Below are 19,200 nucleotides of genomic sequence, written 5' to 3' on the forward strand. Positions count from 1 at the left end.
TAAATAAATAGATAATAAAGCAATTTTGAGCAAATGAAAATTTTCCTACTAAAGCAGCAGGTACAGGGTCAATTATAATTCATAAATATTATGCTATAAAAGAATAATCTCTAAAACATAATACATCTATCACGAAGAATCATGTTAATATAAGCAAAACAGCGTGAAGGATGGGCATGTTACACTAAAGATCACTTGAATAATCTGTTGGGTTCTGAAGGTAAAGAACAACTTTGGTATGTGCTAAAAGGGCACAGACTTTTCCACTATAATTTTAGCAAAACCTTCTTTAGAATTAAAATTGGGTGTTTAGAAATTAGGAAATATCATGTTTCAAGTATGCTTTCTAATGACTGTAAAATGTGTCCTTTTTTTATTTAGGAAACATCACAAGCGTCCATTGACACTATCAGAAGCAACTGGCCTGTTCTTATGTTTTAAAGATCTAACTATACCATGAGCTGACAGCCTCTTCAAATAGCAAGTGCATATAATTGAGCAAAGCTAATTGAAGGTATAAAACCATGTCAGCATGCTGGCTAATATAAAGAGATTGAGAGCCCATTGAAAATTAAGTCAATTGAATTCAAAGTGGTACTACATAATTAATCAAAACCCAGATTATTTCCTTACTAACAACTGAAAGCCAAATCTTTTTTTTTTTTTTTTTTTTTTTTTTTGTCTTTTTGAGACAGGGTCTCCCTGTAGCCCCAGCTGACCTGGAACTCACTATGTAGACCAGGCTGGCCTTGAACTCACAAAGATCTGCCTGCCTCTGCCTCCCAAGTGCTGGGATTAAAGGTGTGTGCCACCACGCCTGGCTGCCACATCTTTTATACTAAAAAAATACATTGCAAAATAATGTTTGTATAATGAAGGTGATTTGTCTACTTTTCACCCTCTACTTATTTTATAATCAATATATTGTTTTGATTTGTATATTCAACGACAAAATATTTAGGATTGAAAAAAATAGAGTAGAGGGTGATGAAAAAGTAGGATCATGGGTAAACCAAGAGACTGTCTTCTCTTGAGCTTTCTTAACGATGTTTGATTTTTGAAGTGGAAATTATGACTCTATCTTACACAGTTTTCAACATGTGCAGAGAAAATAAGTATCAGTGAGAGAGGGTAGAGTGGAATTGAGAGGTTTCTATAGTTTATTCAACTGGAAAAATGTGAAAGTAGTAGATTAAGACAAATTGTGATTCGTGGAACATCTTCAGCAACCATTAAAAAAGCTACAAAGAGATGAAATTACAAACCTATGAATTAATAAAAAGAAAATTCACACAGCCCACAGCAAAACAGAGGTAGGGGAAGAAAAACAAAAAACAGGAAAACCTGAAAGCAAAACTAAATTGGCACATTTAAGTCCTCACATAATCATTAAATGAAAATTATCTTAATCACCAACAAATATATCAGGAGCTTCACAGCGACTTTTGTAAATGACCTTAACTACCTCCTGTCTACATGAAACTCACGTTAAATCTAACAACAGAAGTAGATCTGTGAGCACCAGAAAGTGAATGTCTCCCTGCATTTTCTTATCCAAAAATACCCCAAATAGCTTCTCTAGAGTTTTATGTAGATTTCAGAGATTTATTTAGACTAATATGACTATTTTTAGCATGCAATTCCTTGTGTTATATACTCCAAGTGAAATATTCACAGATAAAATCATCAGTTTCTTTCAATGTAAATATGAATAGATTAACTTAAATATATCCCAAGGTTTTTTCAACTTATTTATTATTGGTGTCTGTGTGTGTGTGCCTGGGTGAGTTTATGTGTATCATGTGCCTGCAGGTGCCTGTGGAGGTCAGAAGAGGGCATTGGATCCTTTGGCGTTACAGGCAGTTGCAAGTCGCTATGTAGTTGCTAGGAGCTGAACTTGCGACTTCTGTAAGAACAAGTGGTCTTAGCCACTGAGTCATCTCTCTAACCCCATAAGATTTCTTTCAAATTAGAAAAATAAAGAGAAAATGAGAGTTGAAGCTGCAGCTCATTGGTAGAGCACTTGCCTAGCACAGTCAAGGCCCTGGGTTCTGTCCCCAAAACTGAAAAAATAAAGCAAATTAAACACCAAGAAGATAGCAGTATATACCTAGTATTCTAATCCAAGACAAAAAACTGGCTGAATGAAGTTGTGCAATCTCACCACTGTTCAAGAGGCTGAGGGAAGAGGATCATGAGTCAGTATCCAGCCTGGCTACAGAAGGAAGCTATCTCACTGTCTCAAAAACTAAAATAAATATTTTTAACTTGGAGGCTGGAGAGATGGCTCAGAGATTATGAGCACTGGCTGCTCTTGCAGAGGACCTGGGTTTGGTTCTCAGCACCCACATGAAAGATAACAACTATCCATAACTCCAGTTCCAGCAGATCTGATGTCGTCTTCTGACCTCTGTGGGCATTGCATGCATAGGTACCCTTACATACATGCAGGCAAAACACTCATACACATAAAATAAAGATAAATATATGAGGAACTTTCTCCATCATCTAGATTGGCCTGTGGACATGCTTGGGGGGCATGTTCTTGATTGCTAATTGATGTAGCAGAGCCCAGCCCACTGTGGGCATTGCAAACTCTAGGCAGGTCGGCCTGGGCTGTATAAGAAAGGAAGCTCAACGAAAGCCTGGCTTGCCAGTAAGCAGCATTCCTCCATGGTCTGTGCTTCAGTTCCTGTGTTCAGATTCCTTCCTTGAGTTCCTGCCCTGGCTCCCCTCCGTGATGGCTGTAACCTGTAAACTGTTTCAGTTTGTAAGCTGAAACAAACCCTATTCTCCCCAAACTGCTTTTGGTCATTGTGTTTCTCACAGCAACAGAAAGCAAGCTAGGACAGAAGTCCAATGCTTTGCTATATACCAGGTTAAATATTGTGTATTTTTAAACTAGGACTGGCATTTAAATCAGTAGACTCTGTGTAAAGTAGACTACTCTATAACATGGGCAGACCTCATCTAGGAAGTCGAGGCCAAAGAGGAAAGATTGAGATTTCCCAAAGAGGTAATTCTCTCTGAGACCAAAAGACAGAACTCCCTACCCTCCCACCCCAGGTCTCCAACTTGCTGCCTTATGGCTTAGGGCCTCAGACATAACTACAGTACTTACCTGTACGTCCAGGCTGTTCCACATTTGAGATTTCCTGGTCCTTGCAGCTGCATAAGCCTGTTTCTGAACATATCTCTCCTCTCCCCATCTCCTTTCTCTTTTTCTCCCTTCTCCCTTTCTTTCTCTCTCCCTCCCTTTCTCTTGGGTCTGTCTCTCTGGAGAACCTATCAGCATTATGCTAAGAGAGAAAATGGATCATTCATGAAACAACTGACATATTTTAATAAAAATAAACATTAAAAATGGGAGCATTGCTGGGTGTTGTGGCACACACTTTAATTCCACCACTTGGGAGGCAGAGGCAGGCAGATTTCTGTGAGATTGAGAATAGCCTGGTCTACATAGCAAGTTTCAGTCCAGCTAGGGCTATAGGGAGACCCTGTCTCGAAACAAACAAAATTAAAAGAATAGGAAGCAAGTCGCCCTAAACAGGAAATTTATAACACCTCTTCTAAGGCTCAGGGAACACAGAAAAGAGGGGGTGGGAAGAATGCATGAGCCAGAAGATAGGGAAAAGAGCTATGAAATACTATCTTCAGGCAATGGGCCTACACAAGACTGTGCGCATCAACAGTCAGGAATCAGGAAGGGGTTCATGGCATGCTAATCCTCCCCGAAGACCTGTTGGTGACTGATGGATTCTGGGAAAGGGGCAGTAAGTCTTTAATTGTGCATCCAGTGGTGAGCCCACCAGGCTCCAACTGATAGCTCCACACCTGTAGCCACACAGACAGTCTTGGTTAAAATTGGTGGGTCACTAAACAAATGACATGAATGTGGGGAAAGATCAGATAAGAAGGAAGGGGGATGGCAGAAGTAGGAAGAAATTAAGAGAGGACGGAGAAGTAAACAGAATGCACTATAGCCATGTATTAAATTGTCAAAGAATGTATTTAATCAATTAAAATAATGTCATAATGGGGGATGGAAAGATGGCTCAGCAGTTAAGAACATTAGCTGCTTTTGAAGAGGACCTAGTTTGGGTTCTCAGCATCCATAAGGTGGCTGACCACTGTCATTAATTCTACTAGTTCTAGGGGATCTGATGTCCTCGTCTGGCTTATGCAGAATTTTCATGCACAGGGGCACTTACATACATGCAGATAAAACAGACTCGTACACATAAAAATAAATTTTTTTAAAAATCATATTTTTCATACAAATATTTTCATATAAAAGAATGAAGAAATTTAAATTATAAATATACATATAGTATTTGAAAGAGAAATCAAATGTTTTCAGAAAGGCAAACCAGGATGTGGTAGGATAAGAATAAAAGAAAATCAGAGACTTAATCTCAGAGTCCCAACATCACTAAGACGTCTATGTCTATAACCAAACAACATAAAATAAGAAGTGTTGGAGAGGACATGGTGGGTGGCTCCTGTACTGATGCTGAAATTGAAAGTGGTAGAGCTGCTGTGAGGGTTTGTTTCCTCAAACGATGAAACAGGATTACCATGTGGCCAGAAGTTCCACTTCTAAGTGGATGTCCGAAGAATTACAGACAAACTCCAGCAGATTCTTGTATATCCATGTGCACTGAGTGTTTCTCACACAAGCCAAGGGGCAGAAACAGCCCAACTGAATACAATTACTGTGTTGTGATGGTTAGTTTTCATTGTCAACTTGACACAATCCAGAGTCACCTGGGGAGAAGGTCTCTTCGAGGGAGTGTCTAGGTCAGGCTGGGCTGTGGACATGTTAATGCGAGATTATCTTGATTGTGTGATTGAGGTGGGAAGACCTGTAGTGTGGGCGGCACCGTTCCCTAGGCAGGAGATCCTAACCATGTAAGAGAAAAGAAAGTAAGCTAAGCACTAGAAGCCTGCTTACATAATTCCTTCTCTCTCTGCTCTTGACTGTGGATGTGACCAGCTGTTTCAAGTTCCTGTTGCCTTGACTTCCCACCAGTGGTGGACGGTAACCCAAAAGTGTAAGCCAAAATAAGCCCTTTTTCTCCTAAGTTGCTTTTGTGAGGGTATTTTGTCACAGCAACAGGAAACAAAACTCACTATGATAGACACAAGAATGGAATATCATTCAGCCATAAAAAGGAATGATAATCTAAATATAATAGATGAACCTTGAGACAACATGTTAGGTAGACTAAGTCAGAGACAAGGGACAAGTATCCTCCTATATGATTTATTTCTATGGCTATCAAGTGGATCCTATGATTCCACTGATATGAAATGTCTATAACAGGAAAATCAGTAAGATGAAGTATATTAGAGTTGAACAGAGACCAGAAGTAAGAGAAAGAATGTGATGTTACTGGTTAATAGATGCAGAGTTTGAACTTAGAGTGGTAAGATGTGGAAAATCAAAATTACATTTGAATTTTTATGCTATAAAAAGTTGTAGTCAGGGCTAGAGAGATGACTCAATGGTTAAGAGCACTGGTTGCTCTTGCAGAGGACTCGGGCTTGGTTCCCAGCACCCACATGGTGGCTAACAACCAGTTCCAGGGGATCTGACACCCTCTTTTGACCTCTGAGAGTGGTCATGACATGGGTGCACCTACCTACATACAGGCAATACACTAATACACAAAAAAATAAAAATTTTAAAAGTTGTAGCCAAGTAATAGCAAAAGAGAGTATTTAAAACTTACCTGTTTAGACATATTTTCTGAAAATACTCGTGATTTGTCTTTTAAGCATGTGACAAGGTCTTTATAAATTTCACCTTGTCGCTCATAATTAATTTCCCCCTCCTCTTCTGTTTTGCCCTTTGGGAGGAAAAGTTTGGAAGAATGATTGTTACAGTCAGTATAGGAAGCCCATCAATGTGTCACAGTCTAAGCATATATTTGGTGGTTTTGATTAAATTTTTGACAATTTCAAACATGTATGTGATACACTCTGACTACTCTCACCCCCACCCTCTGTTATCCCCCTCCCACCCTATCAATCACTCCTCCTCCCTACAAATCCCCTTCCCAAATTATTTTTTTTTCTCTATAGGACGCATATGGCAGTCTTTGTGTATGACTTATATAGGCAAACCCCTTCTCATTGACTCCATCCATTCATCAATCATCCATTCATTCATCCATTCATCACTCATGTGCCAAGTGCCTCCTCTGTGCATGTAGAGCTCTGCTCTCCAGCAGAGAAGAACTCCCTTCCACCTGCTCTTCTCTGCTAAGAAAATACATTATGACTTCGAGAACCGTAGCTGATGAAGTCATAAAAGGCCTGAGGATTAGAATTTTACCAAAAGTCTTTCTTTGTGTGTAGCATCCTGCTACAAGTTCATTTTTAGGGCCAAAACCTCTGAAGACCCTCCTACTCTCTACCCCTCTGTTCTTGTCCCCTCTTCCTCCTGCCTCTGTCTTTCGTTCATTTCCTTTTCTTCCCTATTCCATAGTCTATCATAAGAGATTATAGAAAAACACACAACAATGCTGTGTCTTAAACTTTTCAGCAATTAACATATATTTTTCTGGTTCTCACTTTTTCAGGTTTTTTAAATATGAGAGAAATATTTAATGTTTCCCTACTAAACAAAGTTATTCATAAGCAGATCAATGGTCTTTGATAGAAATAAAAATCCTCTCTATAAAAGTCCTTCTTTCATCTTATACTAAGAAATTAAATCTGTCTAAAATATCAAAACAAAACGAACAGCAGAATTATGGCCTACTGCCTCCATGCAGAAATAAGCCAAGTTAAATGCTACTGAAGAAAAAACACACAAAGGTTCCAGCATTTTCCAGCAAGCCGACCTAGATGTGGTATCAAGCCACCCCTTGTGAAAGCTGGGTTGGCAGTCAGGACTTGGGTCCTCCTTGAAGACGTGTGCTTGTGAGTCCCAAGTTCACAGTGAAGATTCTGAGAACTGGATTTTGCTCGAAAGTCAACTAAGCTCCTAGATCAATGACTCAAGATGAGGCCAAAATCCCCATGTCCTGATCTAGGGAACTCGGTAGCTATGTGCTGCTGATCTTCAACTCAGAGCCACCTGCCCAGACTTTCTTTGGGATCTTATGGCTGGAAATGACTTTTCTGGAAAAAGCCTTCTTCTTTAAAAAAATAGAACATGGGGAACTATGGGACTGACTCCTGGAACACCATCTCAGCTTATTTACAATGTAAATAAGATTACTAGGCCTTGGGCTTCTCTTGTAACCTAAGCAAAGCTCTAATCCCTCCTGACCCCTTACCTTCCCTTGACCCAGAACAATGCATGTGAGTGTATGTTGTGGATGTCAAGCACTGCAAGCCATGGACACTTGTTGGAAGCAACAGACTGTCCCTTCTGTGTAGCAAGCAGTAAGTGGGATTAGACCAACAGTACTTGTGAGCGTGAGTGCTGGTTTAGGTCAGTGGGCATCCAAAAGGGAAAAGTCCCTCATAAGACAAATTCTGTCTTTTCCTTCTCCATTTCATGCTGGATGTATGGTTTCAATAAAAAGGAAGCAGGGCCTTTGTTCAAGAACACAGTTCCAAGAGAAATCTGAAGGAACCAATTCTCAGAATAGTCTAGGCCCCCACTCTTGGCTTAAATGGCTGCTGAGTCAGTTGTTTTTATTCAGGCATCATCATCATGTGGTATCATTTCCATACTGGGAATCTGAACTCAGTTTCTCTTCTGGCTGGACAGCTGCTTTATGAAAGCTGTCTGAGCTCAAGCTGAAAGCAGCACCACCGAGAAACAGCCCCTCCCCACTGCCTGAGCCCCAACTGCCTGGCACTCTTCCCACTTGCTTCCACACTGGAGAGCTCCTGCTGATCCCTGAACTCTTAGGATGAAAGTTGGAGTTATTACTTCTGAATTGCCTCTTTTCTTCTTTCATTTTCTTTCCTTTCCTTTCCTTTTATTCCCTTTCCTGCCTTCCTCCCCTCCCCTCCCCTCCCTTCCCTTCCCTTCTTCCTTTCCCCTCCCCTCCCTACCCGTCCCTCCTCCCTTTCCCCGCCCCTCCCTTCCCTTCTCCCCCTCCCCCCCCCTCCCCTCCCCTCCCCCCTTCCTTTTCTTTCCTTTTCTTTCTTTTCTTTTTTTCAATACCCATGTAACTAATCTGGAAACCAATTATGTTAAAGGGATCATAGTTTGGGGAAGTAGGGTGGGTTATTGTGAAGCCTTTCCCTTAAAACCCTGGTGAATGCCCTGCAGTGATGACACCAAAGCTAATTCTGAGAAAGTTTTGAATTTGCCCAGCAGATGCACAAGAAAGGACTCAGATTCCATCCCTCAGGACAGTCTTCCTTACTGTGACCATCAAGAGACAACCCATAATACAACAGCACTCACAGATAGCACAGAACCCCACATCTGGATTTTGTCCTTTGTGCCTTTAATCCCAGCACTCGGGAGGCAGAGGCAGGCGGATCTCTGTGAGGTCAAGGCCAGCTTGGTCTACATAGTGAGTTCTAGGACAGCTGGGGCTACAGGGAGACCCTGTCTCAAAAAGACCAAAAAAAAAAAAATTACTTACGCCGTTTAAATATACCCCTTCCGCACTGCAGGTAATGCACAAAGTTTCAGTGTCATGTGGCTTCACCAGTACATAACAGATTTCCCCTCGAATCTGCCTCCATGGTGGGGCGCGACACCCATTTGAAAACACATAATCTGAAACCAGTGATCAAGCCATCAGTAGACATTCAACTTATCACGTTGTAAAATGTATTGGTTTCAATAAAACAAATACCACAGAAAATTGACACTTTCGCTATAAATATTCAACTCTACTGCAGCCATGGAAAGTGAAATAGAAACATAATAATGAAAATGTGAATAAGGTAAGATGGAGCTGCGCAGATGCCAACCTGAAGTGTATTCAATGGATTCCAACACCGTTTGTTCTCCTTTTCCCGAGAAACGTTTGAGCAGTTCTATATCTTTCTTAAAAGTCCCTGGATTTAAATATATTTCCCTGAAATAAATGTTAAGGAATTAAGTGCTTTGAAATAGACTCTACAGGAAACATACATTTAATTAAGTCAACGGAACTCTTTCCTATTTGTAATTAATATTGTAGCTAATTGTAACCATGTTATAATCATGTGTCAATGTTGGAAAAAAACATCAAGAAGTTCATGTCAACCTAGACTTTATATAGATACAGAAAATATGTGAGTGTGTGTGTGTGTGTGTATGTATATGTATGACATGGACACAGAATCAAAACTGTCTAGAGAGACAAAGGGGATCAATGCGAGAGATGCAAGAGGGAAGGGTTTCTCAAAAGGGGGATATGAGCAGGAGTACCCTCAATGCACAATACGAACATATACAAAAGCTTGAAGAAATAAATTTTAAGAGAAGAAAATCCATGTTGAATATCATATTAAATATACTCAAACGTTCATTTCTCTTTTTTTACATTTGTTTTCTTTTACTACATTTTTTAATTTATTTGAGCACTTGCACATACATGTGTGAGCATGCATATACCATGGCACATGTGTAAAGATCAGAGGGAAATTTGCAGAGTTGGTTCTCTCTTTCCACCATGAGGATTTAAGGATTGAACTCAGGTCATCAGGCTTGGTGACAGCCATCTTTACCTGCTAAGCCGTCTCGCCAGCCATCAAATATTCATTTTTAATTATTGTACCACACTCCTAAAAAAATACTAGAAAATGAACATATTTTGAACTACACAAACTCTTACATGATAATTGTACTATCATTTAACAATTTGTGTAATTACCTAAAGAGTCTTTGAAAATACCCAGCTATTTGATGTCTTCAGAAATGGATGAAACCCCAAAAAATGTTCTAGAAATATTAGCTTAGTGTTAATAAATCCAACAGAACTGAATTCTTGTTTCATTACAATGAACCATTAATGCAATAGCGATAGCCTCTATATTTTTTTTTACTTGCATTATTTTGTAACTGGGCGTGAAGCGTTTCTCTTAGCAAAGACTCACAGTGAAATGTGTTTTAGGGAATGGTTGAGTAGATGCAGATCCAGTTGCTTCAGCAGTACGGCAATTTTCCTTTTAATATAGGTCTCGTGTTCATCATCTTTGGTGATTTTATCAAGAATTTTTAAGGAAGAGGTGTCTTCTATCATTTCACCATAATCTGTGCCCAAGATTTTTACTATAGGATCTCTGTTAGCTGACAAAATAATAAATAAATAAATAAATAAATAAATAACAAATAAATAACCAGTATTACCCAGCATGACAGCTATGGAGATGAACAAATCCCATCAAACCTTCCTTTACTGTGTTTCTTTCATTCCCTTTCCTCTGGGCAAAGCCATTAGAATCAACCTGTACTGCTGAGCGCCTTTTGTGCTGGGGTGGGCTATGCTCAGATTTTTATGTGGATGTAGGGTTTTCATGCTTGGGCCACAAGTGCTATTACCCACTGATATTTTTGTTTTTGAAAGAGCAACTTCCCACCTCACACAGTAGACAGAATTCAGGTACCTCATGCTTGGGATCCACTGGTCTTCTAATTCTCAACACCCACCACAAAAGACACATCATCACCTATGATTACTGATGGGAACTATAATCACATTATTTTTCACATTACATAATTAAATGATAGTCATGTCATTGTGTATCGTTACAGAGTTCAATGCCTATAACTATTCAAACTGTTGTGTACCTTGCAGTATTCCAGGGAGAGGGTGGACTCAGGTGCTGGTCCTTGTAACCTGCCTTCCAATATGACCTTACAAACTACTAGGCCCCTGGCCCCTGGCAGGCCCAGTGGCCATTTTCTAAAATTAGAGACCTAGAAGTCTAATAGTAGTAACAGAGCAGACCTTTCCATTTGAAGCAGAAATTGGATGTGAGCATTAACAGTACAGCCAAGGGAATCAACAGCACTCTCATCAAGGGATACATACATTTACCTTGTTCTCAAGTGACTGTAATAAATAATACACCCCTGCCCCCTTCTGCCCCGCAAGATTATGTGTCTGAATGTTCAGATTGCAAGTGGAGAGTGTGTATCACCTTCGACACAGGCTTGGGCCTCCTGAAGCTTGGTATCTTTGGCAATTAACAACAACTGTGACAGCTGTCCAAAGCTCCTGACTTTAATTTGAGATGCAGAGAGAAACAGCAAAGGTTGTCCATTTTTATCAGCTTCTTCTGATTTGGCTGTTGTTTCACTACAAAATGGGGAGGAAATGAAAGCCGAAGTTACCTGCGTGCCAGAAGTTAAGCTTCAGACATTTAGACAGATTCTTCCCAAGTCTCCAGGAACTAGACATGCCTCCTGGTGGACTCTCACCTTCTCCTCCACACTCACACATCGGTGCTCAGTTCCCTGAGCTCTGGCAGCCATAAGAAACAGCAGGCCCTACCCCGAAGACCTTTTCAAGCAAGTCCTGAAGTTGTGACTGACTAGTCACATCTTTCTGTGTCCTCTAGCTAGTTTCTGGTGTGTTTTGAAAAAATCATTAGTTCTATAAAATCTCTCACACTTTGAGAGGTCTCATGTTATTTTATTTATAAAATTTTCATACCACAGTAACTAGACAGAGGTTAGGAATTTTCTGGGCTATACTGTTTATGAACAGAAAGGCAACTAGATCCTTCGGTGGATTATCTCCCCACTCTAAACCCCTTAGCATCACAGTCAGTTTTCTTTAAATGGCCTCTCCCTGATCAGAAATTATTGGGTGTTCTTGGTTTGTGTTTTTACTCACTTTTAATGATTTTTTAGGTTGGCATTTAAAAATATTTAAAGAGTATCATGAAAGTGACATTGTTATAGATTTCTACCATATACAACATAAATGAAATGGCCTAGGTTCTTAAATTACATATTATCCACATTATTTTATTGCATGCTAATATCCCTGATAAAACTGCTCACATCTTTTAAAAAATATTTTATCATTTTTATTTTTTATATGTATGAGTGTATTGCCTGCATGTATGTAAGTGCGTCTGTGTCATGCAGTGCCCGTGGAAGTAGGAAGAGGGTGTAGGATCCTCCGGAACTGGAGTTACAAATGATTGTTAGCCACCATTTGGGTGCTACGTCTTGGGCCCAGGTCCTTTGCAAAAGCAGTCAGTGCTCTTAACTGCTGAGCCATCTCTCCAGACCAGAACTGCTTGTATCTTAAGACCTGATGATCTAGTCTATGTTGCAATGAGGGAAGTTAGTGTAAAGTGTTCCTAAGTCAACATAAAGAGCAAATCGACAGGTCCAGATAGTGCTCCTGACACTATCTGTGTTAGCTTTTGGTTACTGTAACAAAATACTGGAGATAACTTGAAAGAGTAAAGGTTGGTTTTGGCTCACAGTTTCTGAGGTTCTAGTTCACAAATTGTTTGGAACTGTGGCAAGACAGTGCATCATGGGAGGGAGTGCAAAGAGGGGCAGCCCACATACCTCATGGAGTCCAAGAAGCGGTGAAAAGGAAGAAGATGGGCTGAGACCTGGCACCCCCACTCGGACTTACGCTTCCAGTGACCTAAGACCTCCCAGTAGGCCCATCTCTAAAGGTCCGTCCGTCTCCCAACTGCAGCACCCTAAGGACCAAGGCTTTACGCAGGAACTTTAGGGAGACATTTATTGAAACCACGGTACTATGCCTTTAGAATAAAAACAAACAGAGCCTGTGAGAGGAAGAATAACAAGGGCTTGTGAGAGGAAGAATAATAGACTCTTGAAATACTCCCGTTAGATTGGGGGAAAGGGGGAAATTTTGCAGATGGATTAAGTTGAAGATCTTGATACAGGAAGACAGCTCTGCATTGTCTGGGGCAAACAGATTATAAGGGTCCTTACAGGAGGAGAGAGGAAGGTCAGGGTCAGAGAAAATGATATAATGACAGAAACCGAGGTGAGAGCAATGTGTGGCCACAGCCAAGAAATGAAAGAGCCTTCCAGGAACTGGAAAAGGAAAGAATAAATTCTCCTAGAGTCTCCAAAAGGAATGCACCCTTCCAACATCTTGATTTTTGCCCTGCAGGTTGATTTTAGACTTTACCTTCCAGAACTAGAGTAAACCAGCTGTTTCAAGCCATTAGGTTTGTGGTCATTTGTGGCAACAGCAGTAGGAAGCTGTAACAGGGTCTCTCTCAGTACACTACAACCTGGTACCCATGGACCCCTAGTGTCTCAGGAGTAACTGCTTCTAGAAGATATTCAATGACTATCCATGGGATAAATGGATGAAAGAAACATTTGTAGACTTGGCCGTGATATGAGTGTGGAAACTGTCTTCTACAAAATAAGTTTCTAGAACAGTTTTTAGAATGGAGGACATTTCTTAGTGCCTATAACTAAAGGTGACTCACTTAAAGGGCAGGTCACTCAGTGCTAAGTGGATGGCAACAGGGCTGAGCCAAAAACACAGTCATTGAACTAAGAACTCGAAAGTCCTCGTGGGAAACGGGAACACTGAAGGTCACAGGGGACATTTTTCACTTCTCACCAGTTAAAGTTGATAATTCATCAGCAAAGTGGGAAATAAAATGTCAGATCTACAGAGGACACCCAAGAGGAAGCTCCAGTTTCAGCGTTTCTAATTCCTAAAGAATGAGCTCTTGGAAAGAAAAATACTGCACTGAGTCAGGAAGATGGCTCAGCAGGTCAAAACCCTTGCTCTTGTCAGCCCGATGACCTGAGTTCCCTCAGTCCCTGGAACCCACAGTGGAAGGAGAGCACCGACTCCTGAAAGCTGTCCTCTGACCTCTACACATGTTGTAGTAGATGTAGAACCACCCCCCTTCAAACACATATTCTGTAATAATAAATAAAAATTGTTTTAATTTAAAAAGGAAGAAAGTGTTGATAATAAAGCCCACTGTCTGGCTGGAAAGATTTTCAAACTGGAACTAGGGAGGGGCCTTGGAAATGCTCCACTGACTCCACAGAGCAAGAGAACAGGAAGGTGTTTTTCATCTTTAATCCACACTGTCTGCATTAGTGTCCCAAGCACAGTAGTTATTCAATAAATGTACATTTCAATGATAACATAGGAAAGAAAGCTCGGAAATTTCATACATCAGGGACAAAAAAGAAAAGCAAAGAGTCCATAACAAAACGTAGAGAAGGGCTAGAACCGTAGTTCAGTAATGGCGCACTTGCCTGACATGGGCAGAGACTTGGGGTTCCACCTCCAATACTGCAAACCAAACCAAAAATTAAAATTCCAACCATCAGCCTTACTACTGAAACTTGGAAATTTTATCAAAATACAATTGCTATCTCTTAAAACACCACAATTTTGTAGGCTGGAAGCAGCATTAGGAATCATATAATCCAACCCTTTGGTGATAGTGATCATAAGGAACGATCCTAAGTAGGATATGCGCTTTACAGGTGCATTGGAGGGGACAATGGCCGAAGACTGTTCAGCGGACCTGCCTTCCTAACCATACGGTACTATCAGTATATAACTGGGTCCAACTCAAACATATTACGGAGACATAGTAGAATGGGATCTGCAAGTAGAATCCAAAATCAAAACTCACAGAGCTTGCAGAGCAGGAAAGACAAGACAGGCAGCAACATGTTCAACGAAGTGATTTGAAATCACTACTCGGGTTACAAATTTCCTAGCCTGGGCTCTGAGGGAGAAAGCACCTCAATTCCCTGATCTTACCTAGTTCCACCTCATCTTATCTAAGAACAGAAATAAGAAGGCTCCTACCTTCCACCTGCTCCAGGTTCCACTACCAGCGGCTCCCAGCTGTAATCGGGAACCTTTCCTTACAGTGAAGAGCGGTGAATGCTGACTTGGCTCCTCAAAATGCAGACTACGTGATGGTTGTGTGCCCAGCACTAAACATTTATGCCACACCCTCTAAGGCTTAAAGAATACTGCAGAAGAGGGGGTGGAAGTATGTAAGAGTAAGGAGATGGGGCGAGAGGCTGTGAACAGGCATCCCCTAGACTTCCTACAACCACAGCAATCAGGAACTCACAGCACAAGACATACCCCATCAACAATCAGCCATGGAAGGAGAGGGGCTCTGAAAGCTCTACCCTTTACCTTTGAACTACTGGCTATTAATAGATTCTGGGAGAGACAGAATCACTGTTGGGAGGAGGAGGGAAGACAGGAGTGGTAGGGATGTGGATGCATTGTGTACATGTGTAGAATTGTCTAAGAGTTGGGCGTGGATATACACACTCAATGCCAGCACTCAAGAGGTAGAGGCAGGTGGATCTCTGTGAGATTGAGGCCAGTCTGGTCTACAAGGTCTACAATAGTGAGTTCTAGGCCAGCTGGGGCTATAGGGAGACCCTAAGAAAACCAAGAAAAAAAAAGTCTAAGAAAAAATGTAATTAATAAAAAATTTAAAAGATCAAAAACAATTGCAAATGTTAGTAGAAACCAACAATTTCTGTGGAAATGAAAGTAATTTCCAAAAAACTTAAACATGTAGAAATGATGACAAACATCCCTACAGGATGAATATGTGGGACGTGGTTCCAGGGGGAATGATGAACTGTGCATCATGGGACAAGTGGTGTGCCAATCTGGTCAATTAATAACAACCCACACAAAAGGCAACAGGAGAGTGAATGAAACAGAGACCTTTCCAGTACGTGACTCAAGGATCAGTTTCAAGCACCAGCTGCTCACTCACCAGGAGTCTGATGAAATGCATAATGGCTACTTACAGATTGCAGCAAAACTTCAAATACAAATACAGTCCCATCAACAGCTGTAGAGACCTACACAAGAGACCCTTTACCTACACTGTGAACTTGAAGCAGAGAAAACTGAATGGAGAACGAGAGACTGGAGATAAAGGGGTGTCACACAAAGAAGCATCTACCTGCATTCTCAACATCCAAGGAGATTCCCGAGTGGTAGAAACAAAAGACACAGTCAAGTCCTTCTTGACAACTTGGGCTTTTCACGCGGACACACAGACCTGAGTCCTGTTTGTGAGAAGATGTCACCTTAGATGACATAGGACGAATACGAGGGGACAGGAGCTCATCCAGAAGCTGGCATGGCCAAGAACGAAGGATAAAGTAGTTGGACTCACCGCTGATAGACACTTCTGGCCATTGAGGGCATCCCTGGCTTGTATCAGTTATTATGTTACCAAATGCTATGAGTTTGATAGTAAATGTCCTTCAAGGGCCCATTTGCTAATGGCTGAGTCACCAACCTGTTATGGTACTGGCAGAGCATAAAGGAGACAGGGCCCCTGGAAGGAAATAAGCCACCAGATGTGGTGGTTGGTGACAAAATCTAGAAGCACCTGGGAAAGGGGCCTCTGGGCATGACTATGAGGGATTTGGCCTGACTAGGACCCTGGCTGTCTAGATACAGGGAGCTGAGCAGCAGTAGGCAGGCCTTTATCTCCCTGCTTCCTGACTGTGAATGCCATGTGACCAGCTCCCTCAAGCCACTGTGACTTCCCCTCCATGATGGACTTTAACCAGGAACTGTGAGTCAAATAAACCACTTTTCCCTTAACTTGCTTTTGTCAGTGTTTTATCACCGCAGCTGGAAAAGAAACTAGGACACAGAGGTATACTCTTCAAGGGGACAGTGGGACTCTGTGCACTTCAGCTTTCTTTCTTAGCTTTCCAGATACTGAGGTGAACACGTTTCTTCCACCACATGTTTACTACCTCACCACAGACCCAAAACAATGGGACTGTGACCATGGTTTCAGTCACTGAAATCATAAGCCAAAATAAATTCTTTCCTCTTTTCAAGCTGATCATCTCAGGTATTTTGTTACAGTAACAGAGAGGTAGCTATGGGTTGCTGAACATTCTTTGATTTGTGTGTAAAACAAGACAGAGTTAAGACCTGGATGAGCCAAGTATTTGGTATTTTCTATTATTGCCAATTTCTCAGTTTCAACTTGCCTTCTTCAAGGCAGTCAGTGCCCATCTGGTTTTCATCAGAGCCACACAAGAATGGTTTAGTTCCCAATAAGAGATACCGCTGAGCCTCTCTCATCCCTTCCAACATCACAAATATCAGTAAAGGTCAGAAGCAAAACACATGTGGCATCAAAGTGTCCAGTCATCTGATTACAAGGGAACAGCATGCAGAAAGACTGCAGGCAGACACGTAAATATGGATATGAGTAAAAACAAAATGACAAGAGAAAGAAAAACAGTGACACGTTTGAGGAGGGTGTCACCTCCACACACACACACATACTAAGTAGGAGACAGATGCTGTAATGCTTGGACTTGGAACACAGAAGTAATGCAAAGGCCAGATATGGGGCAGTCTTAATTTTCTTTTCTGTCATCTACGGTAAAGCCATCTTTGTACGAAGTAGTTAATATGTTTCTAATTGGTTTTGCAGCTGAGTTCATCTTTCAAACTTTAGAAAAAAAAGATGGAACTTAGGTGGAAGCAAGCAAGGACTGGGCAGCCGTCCACAAATGACAAGTTTTGGGGAAGATAGTGACCCTTCCAAATGCGTTCCATACCATTAAAAGCTCAAAAATTCAGAGGGAGACCATGGTCAACACTAAAGAGCTCTTAGGGCACTTCAAGAAGGACCACGGCAGTTCTAACAAAGAAATCTCAGCTTTATTGCCACAAATAGTGCAAAATAGAAGGCAGAAAGAGGTATCTATAAGGAGGCTTCGGCTAGGCTAGCTAGGGAACTGCTTTTGATGAGATCAGACTTTCAAAGATAATACACAAACCCAAAGAGGGACAAGGCTATGGGGAAGAGAAAGCCTGAGTTGCAGGATTAACTGAGGGTGTGCCCCCAAGCAGATACATGCATGTGATGGCTGATTACACAGACACAGCATACAGAGATACCTGATCATATTAAACATACCCATGTTCAAAAGATAAATTGATACTCCACCTGTGGAGCAGGTGGTAGGATCTTTATAAGCTTCATATTTGAAAGATTCTCCCTGTGAAGAAGATTCTCCCTTAAGGGACGAATGAAAATCAGTAGCTGAGCACACACCAACACACCCAAAGCACTGGGTTCAAGTCTCTCTCAGGGGTATTGAGCAAATTTCTCTGCCCTCCTCCTCACTCTAGAGAATGAGGCATTTTTGGCTCCAGCAAAAGTCACATGCCAGTGGCTGCAACTTCCAGAAGGTGAAACAGATGAGTGGAAAGGTCAAAGGTTAAAGCAGAAAGAGGGGGTAGATACTGGAGTTGAGATCTGGAAAATGCATCCTCTATCAAAAGAGAATGAAATTTAAATTTAAAAAAAGATGAATTCCATGTTTACCACCTGAAATACCCTTAAATTTCCTATGTCTCCACTTCTCAATTGTGTAGGGGATTGCTAAGATTCAAGGAGGCTATTGGCTTGCAACAAGCCCACGACCAGTCAATTAAAATATGGAAAATGCGGATAATAAATTCTAGAAGCAGTTAAGAGGCTTACCTGACAATATAACCTGATTCAAATGCTGAAGCCTCCAAATTTGTTTTCCACTCAAGTGGTTCTACAAAAACAAATTTTGCCTCCTGCAGATATTTATAAGTAAAAGACTCCACGAACTTAACAATTTCTTGCAATATTGATTCATTCAGAGGGGTAATTTCCAGGGTTCTAGTCCCATACCCAGCCGCAGTCCACTGTGCAGATCTTGTCAGCGCCACACCCATGAGGTCTGCTAGTACTGCAGGCTGATCAGGGTCCACACACTACAGCAAAGTAGAAAGAGTCAGAGGCATCCATGCCACGCCAACATTTTTTCACTTTCAAGATTTTATGCTAGTACTATGTTAACAAACATATATTCCAAAAAACTTTTAAGCTTTATTTTTGAGAATTTCTTACATGAGTGTTGCATTTGCATTACTTCTATCCCTCCCAGTGCCCCTCCAACTCCTCCCATGTACCCCCCAACTCCTCAATTTCTTGTCCTCTTCTTTGATTATTGTTGTTACAAACGCATACATACATTTATAAATATACCTATATACATAATGCACTGAGTCCATGTATTGATGCTCAGATGAAATTTTAATAATCTAATGGTTCCTTAGTGCAATAAGATAGTTAAGCAGCTTTACATATAATTGACTGTTGAAGGATTTTCCAGTATCAGCTTTCTCTAAAATTAATAATGTGTTTCTAATTTCCCATAGCCTAAGAAAAAGAACAGCTACACGGAAAGCCCAAAAAGAAAACTCCAAGAGTGGAAAAACAGAATCGGAGGAGGTT

The 19,200-nt window shown here is 41.0% G+C and overlaps 1 protein-coding gene across 1 annotated transcript in view; it reads right to left on the bottom strand.

The window, feature by feature from the left end:
• Armc4 (armadillo repeat containing 4) overlaps positions 1-18,651 on the bottom strand; it is a 193,249-nt gene extending 174,598 nt beyond the window's left edge. The window contains exons 1-6 of the mRNA XM_008850554.2: positions 18,415-18,651; positions 11,056-11,213; positions 10,009-10,201; positions 8,899-9,005; positions 8,565-8,701; positions 5,739-5,855 (exon numbers count right to left, since the gene is read on the bottom strand). Coding sequence (XP_008848776.1) covers positions 5,739-5,855; positions 8,565-8,701; positions 8,899-9,005; positions 10,009-10,201; positions 11,056-11,213; positions 18,415-18,638 — 936 coding nt within the window. The 5' untranslated portion in view covers positions 18,639-18,651. The remainder of the gene's footprint in view (positions 1-5,738; positions 5,856-8,564; positions 8,702-8,898; positions 9,006-10,008; positions 10,202-11,055; positions 11,214-18,414) is intronic.
• Positions 18,652-19,200: the final 549 nt, after the last annotated feature.

The sequence above is a fragment of the Nannospalax galili genome, unplaced genomic scaffold (genome assembly GCF_000622305.1).
Source record: "Nannospalax galili isolate Female #2095 unplaced genomic scaffold, S.galili_v1.0 scaffold43, whole genome shotgun sequence".
Taxonomy (NCBI): Eukaryota; Metazoa; Chordata; class Mammalia; order Rodentia; family Spalacidae; genus Nannospalax; species Nannospalax galili.